This window comes from Sceloporus occidentalis, unplaced genomic scaffold (assembly GCF_023333645.1).
Source record: "Sceloporus occidentalis isolate IW3139 unplaced genomic scaffold, rSceOcc1.0.p SCAF_265, whole genome shotgun sequence".
Lineage (NCBI taxonomy): Eukaryota > Metazoa > Chordata > Lepidosauria > Squamata > Phrynosomatidae > Sceloporus > Sceloporus occidentalis.
The window spans coordinates 717,059-742,478 of NW_028317245.1; the positions used below are offsets into that span (position 1 = coordinate 717,059).

At 43.3% G+C, this 25,420-nt stretch overlaps 1 protein-coding gene across 1 annotated transcript; it reads left to right on the top strand.

The window, feature by feature from the left end:
- The first annotated feature begins 376 nt into the window (after nucleotides 1-376).
- LOC149275805 (long-chain fatty acid transport protein 2-like) lies at nucleotides 377-24,061 on the top strand. The gene is made up of 10 exons (XM_089504281.1): nucleotides 377-917; nucleotides 5,940-6,149; nucleotides 8,000-8,158; nucleotides 10,623-10,747; nucleotides 12,805-12,999; nucleotides 13,978-14,068; nucleotides 14,492-14,690; nucleotides 15,128-15,225; nucleotides 15,855-15,985; nucleotides 20,623-24,061. The coding sequence occupies exons 1-10, from the start codon at nucleotides 440-442 to the stop codon at nucleotides 20,797-20,799; spliced, it is 1,863 nt and encodes a 620-aa protein (XP_089360407.1). The 5' UTR covers nucleotides 377-439; the 3' UTR covers nucleotides 20,800-24,061.
- The last annotated feature ends 1,359 nt before the right edge of the window (nucleotides 24,062-25,420 follow it).

Here is a 25,420-nt window from a genome sequence, read left to right on the forward strand (position 1 = left end):
TAAGAAGGAAAAATGTCTCCAAGAGAGGGCTAGGTTTGCAATGACTCTGGTTCTATTCCAAATCTTAATTACTTTTACAAGGAATAATGAATGCCAGGTCATATTTTTTAGTGATGTAAGATTTAATGCATGCTCTTCCAATGTAAAACATGAGCTCATGAATCATGCTGAGCTGTGCAGGAGGTATTGGGAGGACATGCAGTTGAGCAAGGCAGCATTCAAGTTCTCTCTCCTGCCAGTTAAAGTTTATTGACCAGGAGCCAAGGATTTCCTCAAATCAGGCTGCAGGGACAGAGGGGAGGAAAGGGTGGGAATTTCAGCTCATTCATTATTCCTTTTCACTTCTTGCCTTCCCCACTTGAAGCTTGGACAGAGCTGGAAAAAGAAACCAGTGTGCTTGCTGCTTCCAGGGCATTGGATCTGACTCCAGATCCTAGCCATGCTAGACTTGTATACAATTGTGTTGGGACTCCTGATTGTTTTGCCCCTTCTGGGAAATATTTTCTTCCCCTATCTTTGGCTGGACCTGGTCTACCTCTTCAGCTTCATACGTATGGGATACAGATGCCACCAACAACTTCAGCGCAATCCTCCTCATACCTTGCTAGATGTTTTCTTGGAGAAAGTTGAGAAACACCCAGAGAAGCCCCTGATTCTCTTTGGAGAGGATGTCTATTCCTATCAAGAAATTGATAGGCGCAGCAGCCAGATGGCTAGAGTGTTGCAAGGCCATGTGGGGCTGAAAGAAGGGGAAACGGTGGCTGTTTTCTTGAAGAATGTCCCTGCCTATATCTGGGTCTGGATAGGCTTGGAGAAAATTGGCTGTATCATGGCGTGTGTCAACTATAACATCCGATCCAAGTCCCTGTTACATGTGCTCAGCTCCTGTGAGGCCAAGGTGCTTCTGACAACTCCAGGTAGGCAACACAGTGTATATCAAAAAGGGATTAAAGGCATGTTTACACTACATGCCTTTAGGGTTTAACTCTCTTTGGTCATAGTCCTGGGGCATCCTCTCTGTCTTCTTTGCCTCACAACATTTCTGAAGAGCAAATTGTGTGTAGATATGACCAATCTCAATCACAGAGGTCACAGGCAGGAATTTGCAGGACCTAAGCAAATCAGTGGATGATAGAAAGGCTTGATGATGTCTCATCCACAGTCTCACCATAAATTCGGGCTGACTTGAGGGCAGTTAACAACAAAATTCCTGCCCCCAACAATTTTTGTAGCAAATTTTAAAAACTCTTTGAAAACTGCTGTAGACACAGAAAACAGGGAGAGAGGAGAATGTGTGTTAAGAGGCACATAGGAACTACCCATGATGTGCCTGCCAAAGTCGTGCCAAAATGTACAGACATTTATGGTGGAGTTCTGGAGGTCTACTTTTAGTTTTTCCTAGCACTACAGCCTCAAGTCCAAAGGAAACTAATTTTCTGTTGAACTATTTTGTCAAGAGACCCGTGTGTGTGATGGGGGGGGGGGGGGAGGAGAAGGTTGACTGTATTTTTTGGAAGTGATGGGTGTTCTCTAGGCCTGCTTTGGCTTCTTCAGTAGTGCATGTAAAGGTAAAGGTGAAGAAATTCATATCCTTAACATGAATGTCTAGTTGTAACCAACTGTAAGGGGTGGTGTTAATCTCCGTTTCTAAGCCAAAGAGCCAGCGTTGTCCGAGAATTGCTCTGGTGGGCATGTGCCCAGCACGACTGCACCGAACACTGTTACCTTTCCACTTAAGTGGTACCTGTCTATCTGCTTGCATTTGCATGCTTTTGAACTGCTAGATTGGCAGAAACTGGGACTAGTGACAGGAGCTCACCACATCAAGCAGCACTCGGGCGTCAAATTGCCATCCTTCTGATTTTCTGATCATCAGAATTGGCGTCTTAACCACTAAACCACTGCATCCAAATCAATTTTTGAATTCTTTCTCCTTACCCATATTCCCATACTTGCACTCAAGGCTCAGGTTCTGTTAACCAGTTAAACATTTGTGTCTAAATTCAGTTGCTAGTCCTAACTAGAGTAGAATGATTTAATCAATAGAATTGATAATAATTAGTGGTATTCTTCAGCAATGGATTAAGTGAGCCAGACTCTATTAGAGGCTGGTAATTTCAGCCTTGTACAGCATAAATCACCACTACCATCACGGCAGAACTTAGCAAAATTTTGTTGTTTAATGTAATTCACTGTTCATGGAGAGGGGCAAAGGAACTAAGGCATATACTGTACATTCTAGAATTACAGGTATGCAGGGTTTCCACCAGTAGTTGCTTTACTCCCTTCATCGGCTCTCAACAACAAAGTTTGCCACCAACAAAGTACAATAGCATCCAAAATCCACAAAATAGTGATACCTTTATGGGGCCAACCAAAATGCACAATATACATTTTGCAAGCTTTCAAAGCTCCACTGGCTTCCTTATCAGGCAAAGATGTTTAAAATAATGCAGATTTCAAACATGTTTGCCTGATGAAGAAGCCAATGGAGCTTTGAAAGCTTGCAACATGTATACTGTGCATGTTGGTTGGCTCCATCACAATATCACTGTTTTGTGGATTTGGGATGTTATTGTACTTTGCTATATGGCCAACATGGCTACCCCTGGATATCATTTGTTACATGCAGGTTTGCTTTAATATAGTACAGTATTTGCATTTGCTTTGGTTGTGTGTGTGTTTGTGTCTTTGTGTGTTTTAAAGTTCACTTTAAGTAATGTAAACTGTTGCCCCCTGCTGGATGCTTAGAGCAAAACACTTATTTATCCTTAAGGGACTGCCATTGTGCCATAGGAGATTCTGGGAATTTATTTTAGGAGAATGTTTTGGGTGATACTGGTTGTTTATTTTTTAGACTTAATACTGTATAATTCCTTGTACAGTTACATATTTGTCACTGTTGTTTTCTTCCCTCTTTTCCTTCCCATTGTAAATGCAATTTTGTAAGCAACTACATCTGAGGTTCATTAACTTTTTTTTATTCCCATTTCCAAATTTCATAAAACCATTTGTAATGGGAGGTTAATTACAAAAAAACCTATATACAACTGAACTCTATTAATGCTTTAACAAGGCTGGAATTTTTGAGAGATCACAATCTTATGCAAACCCTACCAAATACACCAAAATACTGTATTTCTCTATGGTATATCAGCAACACTTTTATGAGTAATTACTTAAAATAAAAATAAAACAATCAGCTTAGTCAAGATTCAAAAGAAAATAAGCAAACTCAGGATTCAACCGTTTTGTATTTCTGCTAATCAGGATGTTTGAATACTGCAGTAATAGCATAAGGATTACAATACTGTATTATGTGCTCTTCCAGAGGTGCTTTCACAGTTATAGCACTATGATTCCACTTAATTGCATGGTTCCAGAATCCTGTAATTTGTCACATGGTGAAGTGCTGGTAATTATTGTAGAACAGTACAGATTGGCAATCTGTATATAGATGTTTGACAAAAAAAACTTTTATGGGTAATTTTTAAAGCAGTACACAGATCTGGAACACAGCTGGTGAACAAATGCAGCTGTATGGATCAGAAAATGGTGTATATGTCCGTCAATATAATAGCTAAACAGCTTTTCCTGATGTGGCATTTTTATGTCATCAATAGGGGAAGGAAGGCTTACTGTTGAACATAAAGAAAACAAAAATAATGACTATGGAGAACTTACACAAATTCGAACTAGATAATGAGGAAATAGATATAGTAAAAGAGTTCTCATCAAATATTGATAGAAATGGGGACCACAGCCAGGAAATCAGAAGAAGATTAAGAATGGGGAGGGCAGCTAAGAAAGAACTAGAAAAGATCCTAAAATGCAAAGATATACAACTCTGCACAAAAGTTAGAATCATACAAACCATTGTATTCCCCATTACCATGTATGGATGTGAGAGCTGGACAGTTAAGAAAGCGGATAGGAAGAAAATCAATTCATTTGAGATGTACTGGAGAAAAGTGCTGAGGATTCCATGGACAGCTGAAAAGACAAACAAATGGGTCCTAGAGCAGATCAAACCCAAACTATCCCTGGAAGCCAAGCCAAGATGACAAAGTTTAGGCTGGTGTACTTCAGGCACATCATGAGAAGGCATGAATCACTGGAAAAAACGATAATGCTAGGAAAGGCAGAAGGTGTAAATCTACAGCGCTATATGAATAAAGTATAATAATAATAATAATAAGGAAGTAGAAATAATAATAATAATAATAATAATAATAATAATAATAATAATAATTTGTATACCGCTATTCCAACATTAGATCATAGTGGTTAGCAACATTAATACAATAAAAAGAAAGAAAGTAAAGCCACATGCTAGATGGATGGACTCCATGAAAAAGATCATGAATATGAGTTTGCAGGAGTTGGGCAGAGCAGTGGCGCAAGGGTGTTCTCATTAATAATGTTTGCCATCTTAGTCACACTGATGTTGCTTGGCCACACATGTCCTGATCTTCATCTGTGAAATGTTGGCAAATATGCGGCTGTTCTTGAATATTGCCATTCTGTTTTCTCAGAATTTTCCAGAAAGAAAGAAAAAATAAAGAAGAGAGTAAAGTGGAAGGGAGATGACTAGCCCCTCACAAAGGCCACCAAAATTACCCACCAAATAAATATATGCTGCCACAGTTGGCAAACAAAAGCAAGGCTATTCCCAATCCCAGCCCTGCTCTCCTTGGACTGATAACACATTCTTTAATCATGGGGGAAAATGTGGCTGTGGGTACTCATCCATGGCCAATATTGCTGTCCAGGGCAGTCAGGGTGACCAGATATCCTAACTGTAAAGGAGGACAAGGCACCACAAAATGTAGATGATTCAAGACAAATGTAGGACATTACTACATAAAAGCTTTAAAAAACTCATAGAAAGATAAATCCATGCTTCTTAGTCATGCTCATAATGGAGGACATTTTGGGATTTCTCCTTGACAGAAGTGTGAAATGTAGAACACGTTCTGGAAAAGGAGTATGGCTGGTCACCCTGCGAGTGGTGGAGTGAGCATTGGGCAGCTTTGCATGGCCACTGGCTGGGTTCCTCTTCCCAGGACTGTCCATGGCTTCTGGGAGGGCAGGGCAGACAGGCCGGACAGCCAATGGGCTGCTTGCTTGCACCTCATTGGTTGGCATTACCCAACCAGAAGGAAGACTGCAGTTCTGGCAGTTTTCACCCAAGTCAGGCAGGGCAGCATACATTATTGTGCATCCTGCCAGCCTGCTTCAGGTTCTCTTGGGCTCCAGCCCACGGCCCTTCCTGTCTTTGGTTTGTAGCTTGTGGTCTATTTGTTTGCTTTTGACACAGCTATCGGAGGACCGTGAGGTTTGGGAATATGGTCAGTACCTTGGAAAGGGTACAGACAGGGATCCTCCTATAGGACCAGGGTAGGTGGTGCAGTGGAAATGGCCTGGCCAGGAGGAGACAGATACATTTCCAGCACCCCCACTCAAGGGGAGGCGCAAGGATACTCACCTGGTAGGACCTCCAACTGGGTGAGCCCCTATTGTTCCACTTCTTTTCTCCAGTAGAATTCGTAGATTTAGTTTCATTGGGCAGCAGGTGGGCTGGCTAATGCTCAGATCCTATCTCATGTATGTGCCAATGAACTGCAGCTGTAATCAGTAAATAGCTGTGGCCATTTCCATTCCAGTTCTGTTTATGGGTTGTCATTTTGTGGAGCAGACTTGCTCCTGGACATGCAAATGAAAACAGAACCAAATGGTTTCCAAAACAAATGCTGTTCCAAATGTTGTTGCCTATATACAAGCCTCTGTGTGTGTGGAGCTGTGTTGGTTGGTTATTGGTAACCAGACCAGGGTATCTTTAATTGTGAATTTGGAATTGTGGAGTTCCCAAAAATAAAGTTTAAAAGCAAGGTGTCTGAGCACACATCTTACCCATTTGTTTTATAACTCTCTTCCAGATTTTCAAGCTGCTATTGAGGAAGTCTTGCCTACTCTAAAGAACGAAGGGGTACAAGTTTTCTATCTGAGTGATGAGTCCCCAACTGAGGGTGTGGAAGCTTTGCTGGGACAGATCAAATCCAGTTCACATGAACCATTGCCTGTTTCCCCCAGAGTCAATATAACCGCTAAATCTACATCGCTGTATATTTTTACTTCTGGGACCACAGGTGAGGAAGTTGAATGTCAATGTTTGGAATATTACCAAATAAATATATGTTCCCATGGTTGGCCAAAAAAGAAAAAGAAAAAAGCAAGCCCATGAGAATTGGGCCTGAAGGATAGAAAATGATGTCTTTCTGGTCTCTCTCCTCTTTGTTTTTGCCTGTCCATTCCAGGCAATTTAACTTCTAGAAGGGCTGCAGCTCAGAGGTTGACTATCTCAGAAAGTGCCCTCAAGAGGCATAGAAAAGTCTATGGAGAACTATTGCCAGTCAGAGCACACACTATTGGGCGACATGGAGTAACAGTTTGACTTTGGACAAGCTTGCTTCAGATGTAGGTCAGATCTAATTCTCACAGTCGGTATAGGCCTGTGAGATAAACCTGTGCTGTTTCCTAGCCTGTTGGTTCATCCAAATTTACTTCTACAAGGACTGGTGGTGTGTGTGTTGCTACCACATGCTATGTAAATACAACCAGCAATTAAATGTGCCTGTTTTTGCCTCCATCTCCATGGAACCAAATGTATGGAATGTGTTAGATTTCTAACCCTCTAGTACTACTGAATACAATACAAGTTGTAGATCTAAATCAGGGCTGGGCAAAGTGTGGCCCTTGGGCCACATGCAGCTTCCAGGGTATTTTTGTGGCCTGCCAGGGCAAAAATAATTTTGGAGCATTTCCAGCCCCCTAAAATGACTTAAAATGGCTTCTGGAGGCATGGAAGGCATTTTTACCACTTTTAGACCCCTCAACCCAATTTCGACCCAGAGAGGCCTTTTGTTTGAAACAGGAAGTTGTTTAAAAAGTGTTTAAAAATGACCCAGGAAGACCCCAAAACATGGGGAAAGTGCCCCTCATACTCCACCAGAATGTTTTGGGGGAGGCATTTGGGGGCAAAAAAACCTTTGGGCATGCATCTATCCAAGGTCAACTGTGGGACCTATGCAGCCCCCTAGCCCTTCATAGTTGTCCCCCCAGATCTAAATGGTAAAAAATGAATTTTCATTTTTTATCATGTCTTCCCTAAAAAATTCAGGTGCATATACAGTTAGGGTTTTTCGTACAGCTAAAGTTGGGAGCTTCCTGGTTTTGCAAATTGGCCAGCTGAACTCGGTTTCTAGTCAGGTTTTAGATGGGTTTTAGGCAGGAGGTGGCATCGGTGGCAAAATGCAAGTGATTATATCCGGCTGCATTCCAGAAGAGGATTCAAATTGGGAAAGGTAAGTTGCATTTTTTAGCTGTGTGAAAAACTTCTTAGAGATGGGACCCAAGTCTAAACACAAAATTCATTTATGTTTTGTATATACACAGAGCCTGAAAGTTATTTTATACACAATATTTTAAAATAATTTTGTGCATGAAACAAAGTTTGTACACTGTACCAGAAAGCAAAAGTGTCATTGTCTCAGCCACCCATGTGGACAGTTTTGGATTTTGGATTATTTTGGATTTCAGAATTCGGGATAAGGGAGACTCAGCCTGTAATAAATACAATAGCATCACAAAAATCTTCACATGTAAACCCATTTTTAAGGTTTGCAATTTATGTGAGAGTAACAGTCTTATCCCATATATTTTTTGCTCAATTGCCTAAGTAGCACAAAGAATATTGGTGATACCAGAAAGTAACACAAAGAATAATGATGATACCAGATCAGAAGATTCAAGAAACAATGGGGGGAAGAAAAGGGAGTAATCTAGGGCCCCAAGCCAGTGCGGGGCTGGAGCTCCAGTTAAACCACGGATAATCTGGGAATGAAATTCATGGGACTGTAAAATTAAAAATTGTTTCTTGCTTGATGGAATCATTTGTAGCTGTTAAACGAGCCCTTTCTGTTTCTCTGCCTTCCTCAAGGTCTACCCAAAGCTGCTCTTATCACCCAGAGGAAGCTGTTCATTGTGGCCGGCATGTTTCGTTTATGTGGGGTTAAGCCCAAGGACATCATTTATTCCCCTCTCCCACTTTACCACTCAGCTGCACTCCTTATTGGGATTGGAGGATGCTTGGAGGTTGGTATGTATAGAAGGGTCTGAAAACAGAAGGCTTTAAACATCCTTCTACCTGTATGTCACAGACAGAAAGAGAGATGATACTATATTAGTACATTAGAAGAACAGGTTAGAAGTAAACAGTTTGAGAGAGATGTTTTTGGTGAACAAGTGTATGTGAGTACAGTTTGGGGGGCAAATTCATATCCAACTCTCTAAGATTCTAATATGTATTTCATCTGAATTGTGAGATTTAAGTAGGATGAATTTACAACGTTTTTCCTGTGTGTATATAAAGTATTAATAGTAGAAAATTCTGAATTCTTCTTCCATTAATTAATTTTTCTTCCATTAATTTATTAATGATTTCTTATCTGCCTCTCCCTACCATGAACGGTGAGGAACAACAAAAAATAATATAGCATAGCACTGTTAAAAGAGCAGATAAAACCAATATAGATTAAAATCAATCAATCAGTATTTTAAAATTCATAATATATAAATAATCTGGATAGGCCTGCCAGATGAGACTGTTTTTTTTTAACTGCTATTTTAAATGCAGCAAATCTCTTCCAGCAGGTCAGTTCACAAACTAGGGACAGCTGAAGAAACTGTCATTTGAAGCTAGCTTTGGCTGACTGCAGTAGATGTCCCCCAGAAGATCTGAGTGTATGGAGCAGGTTATAAGGGAGAAGGTGATCCTGTAGATAATCTGGATCCAGTCATGTAGGACTTTAAAGATAATGTACTTTTCTGGAAGCTAATTGGCAGACAGTGGAGTGATTTTAACATTGATGTGATATGATGACTCCAGAGACCCAATGTGGTGTACTGGTCTGAGTGTTGGACTAGGACTCTGGAGACCAGGGTTCAAATCCCAGTTCAGCCATTGTAAACCCACTGAGTGACCTTGAACAAGTCATACTTGCTCAGCATGATGATGGCAAGGGCAAACCTCCTCTGAAAAACATGTCAAGAAAACCCCACAGCCTTAGGGTCGCCATAAGTTGGAAACAACTCTTCTTAATCATGTTCAGAGCAAAGTAGCTGACCCACTAGCCAAGATCCTATGGGAGTCTCTCTGTGTGTCTATGTCCCTTCAAGTCAACTGTTGACCAATGGCAACCTCATGGATTTCATAGAGTTTTCTTAGTCAGGTGGTTTTGCTAGTTCCTTCCTCTGAAACATAACCTACAGCACTTGGTATTTGTTGGCAGTCTTCCATCCAATTTCTAACCAGGGCTTAGCCTTCTTAGCTTCCAAGATCAGACAGGTTCTGGTGTCTTTAGGGTATTTAGGCCCTCTGCATTTCTAGCCCAGTAAATAATTCTGCTGCATCCCACAGTTTCACAACAGATGATTGTAACAGGACTTGAGTTCATCTGCTGCCCAGTGGTCTTTTAGCTCCCACGCACCACTTCATAAGAGAAGAAAAGCTCTCTCTGTCCACTTGATTGATTACATTGCAGCTGCACTTACACAGTCTTTGAGAAAGTGGAATCAACTTGTGCTGGCAGTTTGAGGCGAGTGTAGTGTCTCTACAGGATTCTGGCCTGAGACTGCAAATACGAAAACTGAGCTTTGTCTCTGTGGTGTGTTGAGGACACAGTTAATTCTGCATTCAAGTACAACTGGAAGAAAACCCACCTTTGCTCTTTTTCCTAGGGCTACAGGAAATTTTCCTCTAGGCCTGTGTTTAAAATTCTACCAGATAGTAGAAACCTTAAAAAAAAAAAAAATCAAAGCTAGCATAGCTTCCTGAAATGATTCCAGCCATTAAAGTAACTGGGACAAGCTTGTCATGGTTAACTTAAGGCCTAGGTATTTTGGTGGGTTTGCCATGATTTTTTTTATTATTGTTTACTGTTCTATACTTCATAATTTCTGAATTTTGTGCTGTTTATAATTTGCCTACACATTGCTTATAAGATTCTGGCTATTGAGTGGTCTAAAATTATAATTAAGTAATGGAATATATTCATAGAATGACCAAGGCTGCTGCAAAATGCAGAATTAATGCAGACATTAATGGTTGCAGCATTAGGAAGGTTGAGAACCACTGGCCATGGCATTTAAAGTGGTGTCAAACTGCATTAATTCTGCAGTGCAGATGTAGCCTAAATCTTGACCCAGCCATTATACATGAATTAATTTCTAAGCTAATATTTTTGTATTAAGTCTGGGTCAGATGTTCTAAGCACCAATGTCCATACACACATAATCACTCAATGAGTTGTTTGCAGCACACTGCATGGCTTGGGAAACCAGCTACTAGGAAGATTGATTGTTTCCTGAAATGTAAGAGAGAAGACTTCAGTGCTAGTGTCTCAGCATGATGATGAACCCTGCCATTTTCTTTACCATGCTGGTCATCATGGCTAATGCACTGTCTGTGGGACCATTTCTTCCCTGCATCAATCTTTTTGTTGTTCCAAGATGCACAATTATACCACTCCTAAGCACCTTCCTCTCTCTTTTGTTTTTATAAGGAGCCACATATGTCTTGAGGTCTAAGTTCTCTGCTACCCATTTCTGGGATGACTGCAGGCGATACCATGTCACTGTGATCCAGTATGTAGGAGAACTGATGCGCTACCTGTGTAATTCACCAAAGGTAACTGAGAGAGACCAAACACTTTGGGGGAAATGATGCAAATAATTACAGTGAATTTGTTGTATTTAAAACCTTGTTGTTGAATCAAAATAGCAGATCTAGAATACGAGGACCAGAATTGTAGCATATTATCTTAGGCTTACATGAAACAAAAAATCCTAACTATGGCCCAGTACAGACTGCCGGAAAGTGGCAGTCTGGGGCCAATTTTAGAGCTCGGGATTGTGGAGTGACCACATGCTCCCGAGCCCTACTGCATGGTGCAGCCCCATCCACACGGGGGCTGCCATGATGATCGCTCTTGCGACATCGATGTGCGGCAGTGCACCAATGGTGCACTGATGGCGTCTGCCGTGCGTCTGCTTTTAGCGGGTTCTTTTTGGTGTGGATGGAGGCCATGTGGTTTGGCTGCTGCAGCCTCTTTCAGGAGCAAAAACAGGCGCCTCCAGCCTGCCCTTTTGGGGCAGTCTGTCGAGCCTCTATGATTCATATGTCATCAACTGGCTTTGTCCTTCTGTGTGTCCAAGAGCCAAGAAGGGCCTATATCCCACTGTCTAGAGCAGGGTGACCAAATGTCCTAACCACAAAGGAGGACAAGGCACTGCAAAATGTAGGGCATTCAACAAAAAAAGTGGTACATTTCAAAATAAAAGCTAAAAATACTAATATAAATATACATTCTTTTCATATGTTTATTTACAGATACTGTATTTTATTATGGACTCACCCATATTTTTTGATGAACATAGGCCTTAAACAAGACTTATAAAATGAGAAAAAAAGGGGGGTTGGAGAAAGGGATTACAAATGAATTTATGAAAACCGTTCTCATTCACAAGATAGGAAGGATCGTTTTAGTTAAGAGTAGTACAATCTTTCTATGTAGTTAGTAGTTAGAATGTAGAGAGTTAGAACAGATATTATTTGTTAGGTTTTTGTTTTTGTTTTTGTGTTCTTGTGTGTGTGTAACTTAGGTTAGATTTAGTCTTGTTTATTAAGAAATCATTCATTATTAACAATTGTATTGTTATTAGAGTTGTCATTAGTTCAATGTTTTTTGTGTTGTTATAGTGTTTGAAATTCTAATAAAGTATATACGAAACACAAATTTAAAAAAATAGTGTCCAAACTTCCAAAATAAAATTAGGGGTGAAACAGACCACCCACCCAACCACATGGTGGGCATCTTTATGGCTCTCAGGCAGTGCGGTGTTTATATGCCTCATGCCACAGAAGTGCCACAAAGCCATGGTGGTGGCAGAAAAGCTGGCTTTTTTCTGGCTCAAAAAGGACTAGCATTTTGCCACTTCTTTTTGTGCTGACAAAAAGCTGGGTTGGGGGCATGGTGTGGTTGCTGCTGCCCCAACCTGGTGTTCAAAGAAGCAGCATCAAGACATCCCTTCAGGGCTGTCTTTTTTAGCCCTTATCTTTGTTAAAACACCTTGTTGGCTTGCAATATACTTATAGAACTCCGAGCAAGACAAAGACTTAAAATTGTACTTTGCTACCAATAAACCCTTGACTCAATCTACATTTAAATTATTCCTTTCATTCTGTCCTTGTACTGAAATTAAGGTGGGGGGGAACCCTTTCGACATTTGCATTGTTTCTTTAAGCAGCCCATTGCTTAACATTTGCTGTCCTTTTGCCCTCCAAGAAACAAATGCTCCCAAGCTCTGGGTACAAGTCTTGTCTGCTGCTGCTTTTAGGAAAGAACTTTCGAATGATTCATCCGATCACCTAACAGTTATGGGGAGCAGATGGCCTGGTTCCAGATTGTTCAGGACTTTTGAGATCAAAACTAGAATGAAGACATAAGACAGGAAATATGGTTGCCTAGTGAAGCTCTTCATCCTATCTGTTCATGCTAACTGTCTTTCAGCTGTGCCACATAGTAAGAGCCAGCAGGGATCTTATCAAGTCAGGATGAATAGCAACTTGTAAAAGATTCCAGCCAAATAATCAGGAGTTGATACTTAGCACAGGTCATCAGGCAAGCAACTGTTAATCATACATCTTTATTACCACAATGATTACCTTGACATATTGCCTTGCAGAAGGACAATGACCGTGACCACAGTGTGCGACTGGCAATAGGCAATGGCATGCGGAGAGAGGTCTGGAAGGAATTCCTGCGTCGATTTGGATTTGTCCAAATTTATGAGTTTTATGGCGCTACTGAGGGGAATATTGGGTTCATTAACTACACTGGGAAAGTTGGAGCTGTGGGAAGAACTAACTTCCTTCACAAGGTAATGAGATGAAGTGAAAGGTGATCCATGGCTGGAGATTCCCCTACATATCTCATTCAGTCTCATTTGGGAGGACAAGAGGAACCGTGCTGTTATTTACAATCAGTTAACATAGACGGGATTGGGAGGGCAAGAGGAACCCTGTCTCAGTTGGGAGGGGAAGAGGAACACTGCTGTTATTTACAATCAGTTAACATAGGAGGGATACAGACTTCCCCTTTGGGGTGGCCTGCACTCACCCTTTCCCTAATGGATCGGGGCATGAGCTGCCACAGCAGCAGCTCCGGAGGCCCCGATCCACCGCTTTTCCAAGCCTTGGGGAAGTGGCAAAATGCCGCTTCCCTGCGGCCTGGAAAGGGGTTCCTTGGGGCTTCATGCCCCAAGGACACCTCAACAGTGGCGGGGAAAGAAAGAAAGGGGCTGCTTGGCCCCTTTCTCTTTTGTATCGCTGGTGCAGCTGTGTAAAGGCTGCGCCAGCGATACACAGCGCGAAAGGAGCTCCGTTTCGGAGCCAGGACGTAACGGCTGCGCTGCGCCGTTTGGACGCAATGCGGCTATTATGTCAAAATGGCGGCACCCATGTAGACAGGGTGCTGCCATTTTGATGTCCTGGTGATGTACTAGGGTTGCGTGGCGTATATAAGCAATGCCCCAAGGCAACCCTAGTAAGTCTCCAGGATGTGCTAAAAGGCCCATCTGTACAGGGCCATAGATTCTACTAATGTTGTCATTTGACGGTATGACTAGATAAGAGACTTGAGGAACCTTCTGAGAGCTGGATTGAGAACCTCTTCAGGACAGATTATGGCTGCAGTAATGTGGGGGGTATGAGGTTCCCTTGCCTGCTTTAAGGTTTTGTTGTAATTCCTCGACAAGAATAAAAATCCAATTGGGTCATTCATGAAATACATTCTGATGCTTGTACAGGACTTTTTACCTTTGTATTAACCTTTCCCTTTCATATCTGTTCTATTTCAGAAAATGACAATGTTTGAACTTGTTAAATACAATGTTGACCAGGATGAGCCTGTCAGAAACGAGAAAGGGCACTGCATCCCAGTGGCCTTGGGTAAGTTTATAAAATCAGATGTACATATGAATAGGACTTATATAAATGTAGTATTATTTTTAGATTTCCTCTTTCTCCTCCTCTCCACAAATGATTCTGTACACTAAATACAGACTCATTCTTTTAATGACAGTCCTTATGCAACAAGATGAGCAACCAGAAGAAGGTGTTAATGGGCTTGTACTACTATGAGGAGTAGTTGACATAGACACAAGGCCCTCTCCCTTGTTCCTACCAAATAAGCCTGAGAAGTTAGAGAGAAAAACATCTCCAGAAGATCTAAGAGCTCTAAGAGGCTTATATTGTTATAGGACAGCTGAATGTTTTTCAGAATATTTGCTAGAAAGGCTGCACCACTTGAAAGGATAGATGAGTCCTTGGCACAATTGCTTCCTCTGGTTCTTTTTTTTTTTTGCTTTGCAGGTGAGACAGGTTTACTAGTGTCAAAGATCACTGATACCACCCCGTTTTCAGGCTATGCAGGAGACCGCCAGAAGTCAGAGAAGAAGATTCTCTGGGATGTCCTAAGAAAAGGAGACAGTTACTTCAACACTGGTGACCTTCTGATGCAAGACCATGAAGGCTTTATATATTTCCAGGACAGGGTGGGGGACACTTTCCGGTAAGTTTCACAGCACACTCTGTGGCATGGGAAGGTTTATTTCCTTTGCCCTTTAGGAAGGTGATGCTGGGTTGGTTGCTGATGTGTTACTGGCTGTGCTCAAGGATAGCTACAGCCCATGCACAGAGCCATTATTTGCATGCATACATGGCAGTAAGTCCCCTTGTGTTCAATTGAATTGGCCTTCATGCACCTGTGTCTAGGATTACATAGACACACATGCAGAATATAGATATCACCCAGACAGGTAATGAAGGGGATTGACAAAGAAAGGGAAGAACTATGAACTGGGAAATCTTTGAGTTGAATCTCCCTTGACCCTATAGGACAGTTTCAGGAATCGACATTGTCAGGTCCCAGATGAGGCCTTGTCCCTTGAACAAGGTATTATTATCAACACAAGAGACACAATGTTAATAACTACTCTCTCATTGCAGCTGGAAGGGGGAGAATGTGGCCACTACAGAGGTTGAGAGGACTCTGGCAGCAGTGGATTTCATTGAGGAAGTCAATGTATATGGGGTGCCAGTACCAGGTGAGTCTGAAAGGCCATTGTTCATAACACATCTTCATTTAATATCCCAAAGGATTGTATCACAAAGCTATGATATCAGTACCTGTTCCTCAATATAATGTTAAAGACATTGATGGGCATTTTAGCCACTGTTTTTGGCACACTGATGATTTGGTGCATTATTAAGGAAACAATTCAAAATGCTTGAAGATACCGCCATCTGTAGACGCACTGTACAAAGTAGACTGCTTTATCTAAAGCATGGCTGGGCAAATGCAGGCAATCTGGGGAAACATTTATGTTATCTTGAACTGCATAGAGTAATGAGAGGATAAAAACATTTTGACACAGTGTACTTGAACTGGTTCTGCTTCCCTCACCGCATGGGATTTCAGATATTCATTTTATAACTAGTACCTGGATCCCCATAAGTTAAAGGGCATCATCTTCTTCATTTATTCATTTCTTTTAAACATTTCTAGGATGCTCTTGACTCACTAAAGTGGGTTTTAATGCAGTGCATAGGAGACTTGATCTACCACTTCCTCTTGTAAAGGAAGCAACCACTAGGGATTTTTTTTTGGGTGGGGGATTTGTTATGTATAATGTGAAGTTCCATAATTAAAACAAGCCATTTTGGTTTGTTTCAGGGCATGAAGGAAAGATTGGCATGGCAGCTGTACGGCTAAAGGAAGGGTTCTTGTTTGATGGAAAGAAGCTGTATACTCATGTCAAGGACTACATGCCAAACTATGCCATACCTCGCTTTGTCCGCCTCAGGGTGAGACCTCTTTTTGTCACTGTACTTTCCACTCTGCTCCTGCCTCAGTGGGGCCCCAGTAAGGTATTATTCAGCATAATAATGATTTTTAGGGCTAGAAATAATGCCACAAAGGGTCTATGGTATGAGTGGACTGGTGTTTTAACCTCGTGCCTCACTGCAGTGATGGTTGGAGGATGAAAGAAACTGCCACCCATCTTCTCTAAATATGATCTATAGAGATTGTGCACCAAAGTATATGATATAGCCAAGAGTACCCACTAGCAAGATGGACAAAAGAATAAGGAAGGCAGCCAAGGATGATACACTACATGTACACCTATACCTGGCATAAGAGACCTATGATCAGATCTTATGCAACTATGTTGTGGTGCAGTAATAGTATGAGAAGGGATGTCTACCACTTCCTCCAATTTTTCTCAATCTTAAATCACCAATTAAAGTGGGTATTGGCCTCACAGTGTGAAAAACACTGCTCCCTCCATCTAGTCTTCTAGTTTCTAGTTTCCCTAGTCCTCCACCCTTATGTTGATAAGCTTGTAACGTGAGTCCATGTAAAGTGCATATATTACTATTTAAATTATAGTCCTTATTAATGTATCTGTGTACAGTACTTGGTATATAAGGGTGCATTCACTTAGTATACAGATCTGTACCCCTACCTCTTTTAAGATGGATTTCCTCTTTTTGTGTGATGCTGAAAGACCCTGATCTGATTGAAGCGATGCTTCAGAGTATTAAGGCTAAACTGATGCTATTGTACTTTGGATGTATCATGAGATGTCATGACTAACTGGAAAATATTATAATCTTTGAGAAAGTGGAAGGCGGTAGGAAAAGAAGGAGAATGCATTACGGATGGAGCAATTCAATCAAGGAAGCCATGGCCTTGGGTTTGCGAGACCTGAATAGGGATCTTGGAGGTCTTTCCTTCATAAGGATGCCATAAGTTGAAGTTGACTCAATGGCAAGTAACTGCAATTAAAGCTGATGAAGGGAAGTGTGTCAATTCAATGGTATTTAAGGTTTGTTAATTATGTGCTTCAAGATGGAATCACAGAATAAAAGGCTTCCAACATAAGCCAGCAACCAGCCATGGATGTCCTCTAGGTTTAATGTTTATCAGCCTGACATAATTCAAGTCACCAGTCAAAGAATGAGGCAGACAGTTCTACCAGTGCTCAAAGAGAGGCTGGGTATAGGGTATAAGGTGGCTATATTGTTGTTAGCCTTAGAGCAGGGGATGCCTGAGGTGGTTAACCCCTGCTCTTTTAATTGCTGGGGAAGGGCGGGGGGAGGTGATGGTTGCGGGGGATGCTTGGGCTGGGGAAGGGAGGGATAACATCTATACGAGCGGAGCTCCTATTGAGGTAGTGTGGGGCAGGGGGAGGTATGGCGGTGGGAGAAGGGACTTGCGTTCCAGGGGAAGGAGAGATCGATGCATCATATCTATCTCCCCTTCCTGTCCCTCTCCCAACCAAAGGGACCTGAGGGTCACTCCAACCGTGCCACAAACCCTGTCGCTGCTCCTGTGCAATGCCAGGTCGATTAATAACAAGACCCACATCCTCCACGACCTGGTGGAGGACAAAAAATGCGACCTGGCTTGCATTACCGAGACCTGGCTCGGGCCTGAAGGGGATGCTGTGTGGGCTCAGGCCCTGCCTGCCGGGTTCTCGGTGAAGGACCAGCCCAGGTTAGGTGGGCGGGGGGGGTGTGTGGCCTTGATACATAGGAACACCTTGTCCCTCACCAGGAACCACATCCGACAGATGTCCTATATCGAGTGTATTTACCTGACCCTAAAAGCTAGGGACAGTCTGGGGATCCTGTTGGTGTATCGGCCACCCCGTGCACTAACGGACTCCCTTAACGAGCTGACACAGCTGGTCGCGGAGCTGATGCTGGAGACACCCAGGCTACTTGTCCTGGGTGACTTCAACATCTCCCTCACGGCCAGCTATGTTCCACCCGGTGCAGCTCGTGAATTCATGGACACCATGGCGGCCATGGGCCTGTCCCAGCTGATAGAGGGTCCTACGCACTGTGCGGGTAATACTCTTGATTTGGTCTTCTGTTCGGATGCGGAAAATCCGTGGGCGGAAATAACTAATATTTCCCCCTTGTCATGGACGGATCACTTCCTGGTGGAGGCAAAAATCAAGGTCTCTACCCAGATCCCTCCCGGGGGTGGCGGACCTATTAGGATGGTCCACCCTCGAAGGCTGATGGAACCTGAGAGGTTCCAAGAAGCCTTAGAGAGGTTCATGGTTGGAAGTGACGGCGATTCTGTTGATGCCCTGACTGGTATTTGGAATACCGGTCTTTCGAGGGCTATACACAGCATCGCTCCCAAGCGCCCTCTCAGGCCCGCTTCCAAATGTAAGCCCTGGTACACGGAAGATCTCCGGGCAAGGAAGCGGGAACTGCGACGGCTAGAGTACCGTTGGCGGAAACACCTTTGCTTAGACGACAAGGCTCTCCTAGACCAACAGTTAGAGGACTACGGAGAGGCAATACAAGCAGCAAAGAATTCGTTCTATGGTGCTCGTATTGCGTCCGCAGAGTCGCGTCCGGCAGAGTTGTTCAGGGTGGTCAGGGAGCTAACTCAGCTCCCTCCCGCCCTGAACCAGATCCTTGAACCTTCTAAGGCCTGCTGTGACCGATTTAACGACTTCTTTGCGGATAAAACCTCTCGGATAAGCGAAGGTCTTGATGCCGACATTCAAGCAGAACCTAGAGTAGAGGTCTCCAGAGCCTCCGTGGACTTTATTAAACTGGATCAGTTTGAGTTGGTAAGTACCGATGATGTGGACAAGATCCTCGGAAGTGTCCGGAAGACAACCTGCTCTCTCGATCCCTGTCCCTCGTGGCTTGCGGCCCAGGGGGGACCGGCGGTAACCTTGTTGTTACGCCGGATTATTAATACATCTTTGAGGGAGGGCCAATTTCCATCAGAACTTAAATTGGCCATTATAAAACCTATTTTAAAAAAGCCCTCCCTCGACCCCCTGGTTCATAATAATTATCGGCCAGTTTCGCTGCTGCCATTTTTGGGAAAGGTGATCGAGAGGGCGGTTGCAATCCAGCTTCAGGCGGTCTTGGATGAAACGGATTATCTGGACCCATTTCAAACTGGCTTCCGGACGGGTTACGGGGTTGAGACGGCCATGGTCGCCCTGGTCGATGATCTCCGTCTGGGCATCGACAGGGGAAGCGTGTCCCTGTTGGTGCTCTTGGACATCTCAGCGGCTTTCGATACCATAGACCATGGTATCCTTCTGGGACGCCTGGCAGAGGTGGGAATCGGGGGCACTGCGCTCCAGTGGTTCCGCTCCTACCTCTCTGGGAGGTCCCAGATGGTGCAGCTGGGAGACGTGTGCTCCGATGAGAGGCCCCTTAAAACTGGGGTCCCTCAAGGAGCCATTTTGTCTCCCATGCTATTTAACATTTACATGAAACCGCTGGGAGAGATCATCCGGAGACATGGGGCGCGGGGTTATCAGTACGCTGATGACACCCAAATCATTTTCTCTATGTCTCCGACTGATGCAGTGACTGGGGATGGCGTCTCTCCTCTCGTGGCCTGTCTAGAGTCAGTAATGGGCTGGATGAGGGAAAACCGACTCAAGCTGAATCCAGAGAAAACGGAGGTACTAGTGATAGGTTCTTCTGGTCCAGGAATGGCGGTGGTTCCACCTGTCCTGAACGGGGTCACGCTCCCTGTGAAGGACTCCGTGCGCAGTCTGGGGGTGCTTCTTGATTCGTCGCTTCACCTGACTGCTCAGGTGAATGCGACGGTCAAGAACACCTGTTATCAGTTGCGGCTTATTCGCCAGCTGCGTCCATACCTGGCCCAGAGGGACCTAGAAACCGTTGTACATGCTCTGGTAACCTCGAGATTGGACTTCTGCAATGTACTCTACATGGGGCAACCCTTATACCAAACCCGGAAACTACAGATGGTGCAAAATATGGCAGCCAGGCTGGTCACTGGTATTTCCAGGACCAGCCATATAACACCGGTGCTGAAAAATCTTCACTGGCTGCCTATTTGTTTCCGGGCCCAATATAAGGCGTTGGTGATTACCTATAAAGCCCTAAATGGCTTGGGTCCAGGATACTTGAAGGACCGCCTCTCCCCATATATTCCGTCCCGCACCCTCAGAACATCCGGGCAGCTATTACTGAAGGTGCCTGGGGCTAGGCTTACTTCCGTCGCAAGGCGGACATTTTCCATCGCCGCCCCGGCCCTTTGGAACACGCTGCCCGTCGAGCTCCGCTCGATTACCTCCCTGGCCCAATTTAAAAGGGAGTTGAAAACCTTTTTCTTCCAGCTAGCATTCCCCGCTTAAAAATCCTGTGGACCTCCCTCCTCTTCCGTGGCTATGAGGATGGGCTATTGGGGCTTTAGCTGGTTTCATTTTAATTTTATTCTTGTATATTGTATGGTGCTGTTTTTAACCATTGTATGTGTATTGTAATTTTATGTAAACCGCCCTGATCTATGGAAGGTGTGGTATATAAATAAAAGCTTTATTATTATTATTATTCCTCTCTCTTATTATAATGTGACTTAATGACTTAGGCTAATTTGTGGTTTTGGCTCTTGGGCTCATTTGTTATTTTTCATGCAGGAAGCCCTGGAAATCACTGGAACATTCAAACAGTGCAAAGGTCAGTTGGTGAAAGAAGGATTCGACCCGGCCCTCATCAGTGACCCCCTGTACTTCTTAGATGACTTGGAAAAATGTTATATGCCCATGACTCAGCAGATCTTCAGCTCCATCGCAGAGAAGAAACTGAAGCTGTGAAAGGTCTGCCACGCACATCATGCAGTGATCCCCATAGCTTTCCTAGTGGCATAGGGAACCCAGGAGGAGCTGTAAATGTGAGGCTCGTGCCTTCTGCCTGGGAAAGGGGAGATTGCCAAAAACAGATTTTTTAAAAAATTTGTCAACCTGGGACACATGTTCTTGTGTGTAATATGCACAACACAAGACAGTTCACAAAACTGTGTACGTGAGTGACAGCTCGTGGTTCCCATATCAATAGGGCAACGAATCTGCTCCAAATTTTAGTATGAACTCTAAAGAAATCATCTAGGAGCTTGCCTAATATTTTGCAGATAGGGTTCAGCCCATTGGATGGCTCCTTTTAAAGCTCAAATGAAAACCCAAGACAGATTCATTGCCTCACTGATATGGTAGCTGCAAGTCACTATTGGTGTATGTGTGCACATGTATGAAATAATCGATTCACCTTCCCTCCATCTAGAATGTATCCTTCTGTTTCCACATGACTTACTGGCTCTTCACTGTATATATTGGAAGATGAACAAGAGGTAGTGGCAAGGCTCCTTTTGCTCGCCACCCTCTAAAATGATTTTCTTTCCTTTCATTCGTATGTTGCACCCTCCTATACGAATATAATCCCGGGCCAAATGTGTGATAGGAGGCAATTACTGGGAGGCTGGGATCTGTTTTCAGGAAATGGAGATCTGCTTCAAGTTGCCGTGGATCTTTCTCGATTGACATGTTCATATTTATTGCAGAGAGGCACCTCGGTGTGCTGTTTGTAATGGATAGCACCACATATAAATATTGTTATTGAAACTCAGGTGAATCAGCCTCAGAAGACACAGTAAAATGTCATGCCACTAAAATGGGTACCCACTGAACCTCCACTAGCTTAGCCTTTCCTGGAGGAAATGCCATATTATCCTTTAGTTCCTTTTAGGTGGTCAGAGGATTTATACAGCTAAAACAACACAGGAACTGGAATAGTGCTTCGTTACAGTAGGACTCTCCACTTCATGCTTCAGAATCTGGTTCTAAAATGAAATCAACTAGAGATACTGAAAAAATGCCACTCTTCTTGGAGCATTCTCCTAGATAATATTTACATGAAGAATTACACTTGACTAGTGAGTCTTCTGCACATACTAGAAATCAGTACAAGGAGACAAAGAAACAAGGGATCAGCCCGGAAAGCATTCCTAAAATGTAGTCTAACTACCCATCTTTCAGGGTAGGGAAATGGCTGCATAAAGTTTCTCTGGGCCATAAAAGGTGGAGCAGCAGGAACACATGCCACTGAAATGAAGCCTATGTTAGCGGGAAAAATATCAAGAGGATGATTATTTTAAAATGTCAACACAGTATTTCTAGAAACAGTCAGGGGTAATAATAATATATGACAAGGCAGCCATTGCCAGTGTGAGGTTCTCTACATGCTTTGTATAGAATTCATAATCTCTGGGCACGTATCATATTGGCTAAGGCTGATGGGAACTAGAGCACAAAATATATGGTATCCACCAGGCTGGGGAAGGTTGTGATAGGCACTAAAGCAAGTCTTGATTGATGGGTGTAGAAAGGTAAAACAAAGGACTTTAGTAAGATGTTTCAGTTGGAGTGGGTGATTAGAAAGTACAGAAGATGTATCAAAGCATTTAGGACAGTACACAAACATCTTTTGCCATGTTTACAAGACATACCAGAGGGTGTAATTGGGACTGCATTAATCTGGAGCCAAGGAGAACAAAGAGTAGTGTGCTAGTATCACATTCTTCCATGAAATTATAAGGAGAAATGCGTTTGGTATCTAAGGAAGAGGACCAGTTTTGTTTGTATTTGAAGAACAACTCAGCATTCTCCCACCTCCTTGCCTTGAAACTACGTGCTCACTGTTCATTATTAATGTTTTTGGGGTGACATGAATGAGCAGGATAGAAGAAAAAAAAATAAAACTTAAATGTTGGAAAGATCACGAAATGCTGGATGAGAGAGACTGTTTTTATTTATTTTTCACCAATGGTGTTATGAAGATGCTAACTAATTGTTGGCACCTGAGACATTTGTACAACCTTGGTAGATGTTTGAAAATCTAATAAGACCTTTATTTTGGGTTTGCATCTCCTAACATCTCACCTTTGGGATGCTGGCTAGGGGCTGCTGAGACTTGAAATCCAGCAATGTTTGGCATGCTAAATGATCCTCACCTTTGCTTTAAAACAAAGCATATAGAGAGCATTCATATTACTTTAAAGCCTAAATTTTGGCTTGAGTAATCTTTCAGGAGGGTGATTCAACATTTCTCATGCACCCTGCTTTAAAAATACATGATATACAGAATTTTTATGCTGGCTGTAAGGTAAGTAATGTCCCACCTGGCAGTAAAAGGCTGTAAGCCGCCTTGATCACATCCCTGTGGAAAGGCGGGGTATAAATAAAACTAATAATAATAATAATAATAATAATAAAAGGGTAAAGTTACCATAGAATAAAGAGTAACAAATGTAATGAAGTGTGTTTATGGATAATGACACATGCTGCATTTATTAGGCAAAGAGGCTGTCTTGGCTCTGAATACATAGTTCTTTTTTTCACTGACTGGGGTGAGATTGGGGAAAAAACTGTGGCTCTGCAGGTTTCTCATGTGGGTTAGAACAAATATGCAGAAAAGGTGGTTTCTTCTCAGAAAAGAAAATGGATACTTTTATGACCAGGAAAAGAATGGATTGACCAGCATACATCTCCCTTTGGCCTAATTCCTGGAGAAATTTTGCAGTGACTTTTCGAAACATTTTAGTTTGTTTTTGCTGGTAAATTGAAGAAGACTAAGCTTGAACCAGCACACATTTGTGCAATTTTAAAGACTACTACAAGGAACCAGTGCATCTTGCAGGACTGAAATCATTGCACACCTTTTAAAAAGGTCTAAATTGTTTTTTGCCTTTTCAGTGCTGCAATAAACATCTCCTGGTATATGTTTGTTGTTTTAAAAATGTGAAGTCAAAAGCCAGTTTTAGTTACTGAAGTGATCGTCTCACCACTGAAACAAGATTCCACTATTTGTCTGCTTAATTATTACAGTTATAATGTGGGTGGGGGAAATCTTTGTAGAGTTGCCAAAGTGAAAACTAGAGATGGCTCCTTTCCTTTTAATAGTTTTGTAGAAGGGAAGGTGTTTCAACAGATATTTCCTTGTTACCTTGTTACATGATGAGAAGCAATGCTGGAATTCTTTCTTCTCTGTTGTTGTGTCCATTCAAGATGTTTCCAACTTATGGTGACATGTTGCCTTAGATGCTGCTGCAAAAAACCACACAACACCAGCTTGGAAGAAAGGCCACAACTTTATTAGCAAGCCATTGGTATGGGTTGGCACAAAGCATGAGGTCAGGATCTGCGAAATCAAACAACCCGATGTTGTCTGATTAACCAACCTGGCACCCACCAGGCGCTTGGGATGACCTAGGGGCTAAGGAACACAAATTGACCGCAAACCATGCCATGCGTTCACATATTCACTAAGCCCCTAGTCACCGGGAGGCGCACCCGCGTTATGGCCCCCGCAATGGCCATACGCCTGCCCAATTCGCCCCCGGGTACCTAGTGACTCCCAGACCAGAGCACCATGGCCCTGGTACCTACACCGTGCCGATCCTGGCCTATGCTGCCGCCCAAAGTTGTGACAAAAAACCCACAAGACAGCGGTGGGTGGGCGGGGGAAGCTACTCCAGTCTTCCTCCCTTCCTTCTTGGCTCCGCTCCGTGCGAAGCCAAGCGCCGACTGAGGGGACAGGGCCAACAACACGGCCTAATAAAGGCCTAGGCCCCGCCCCCTCCAACGTGCAGTGCGGGGCTCCTCCCCCAGGGCAGCCCAACCAATGAGCTGCCCTGGAGGACCGGAAGTCCCGCACCACAAAGTCCGGCTCCCAGAGCGTCGCGGGGCGGAAGGGGCCGCCCCTTCCGCCCCGCGCACCAATAGGGAGCCGGGCAAGCCCCAGAGCATTCTGGGGCTTGTAGTTTTCTGCCGATTCTTCGGCAAAACGGCCTGCCCCGCAGCGAGGCGGCCGTGATTAGGTGAACCTATCACAGGGTTTTGTTTTTGTTTTTTGCAAGATTTGTTCAGAGGGAATTTGCCATTGCCTTCCACTGAGGCTGAGAGAGTGTGACTTGGTCAAGATTACCCAGTGGCTTTCTGTGACCAAGTGGGGAATTGAACTCTGGTCTCCAGAACCCTAGTCCATCATCCAAACAACTACACTATGCTGGCTGAAACAAGATCCCCTTCCAGTTTTCACTCTGGCAACCCTGGAACTGTGCCTACAACCAGTATTCATATCTTGCAGGATATTGCTCTGTCAGTACAATACTATTCTCCTTTCTTCTTTCCCCTGTATTTTGTTTTAATTTTTCTTGGTATTTGTTTATCAAATCTTTTGCTTGTCTATTGTGCTCAGCATATACCTTTTCTGCTGGAAGGTTAATGCTCTATGAAGGAGCATTTTATGTTGCTAAAGAAAGATAGGCCTGGTACATACCTGTGAAAAAGGCCAGACTGGACACGGCCTGTTTCTCTCTGGAAAAACTGGGTTCTTTTTGGCACGTGGGGACATCATCAGTGCGCCATTGGCGTACTGTGATGC

Bases quoted from the DNA above. Each gene is read 5' to 3' on its own strand.
- LOC149275805 (XM_089504281.1), top strand. From the start codon at position 440: ATGCTAGACTTGTATACAATTGTGTTGGGACTCCTGATTGTTTTGCCC. The intron at 13,000-13,977 runs GTAATGAGATGA...GTTCTATTTCAG, and splicing joins GAACTAACTTCCTTCACAAG to AAAATGACAATGTTTGAACT. The intron at 14,691-15,127 runs GTAAGTTTCACA...CTCTCATTGCAG, and splicing joins AGGGTGGGGGACACTTTCCG to CTGGAAGGGGGAGAATGTGG.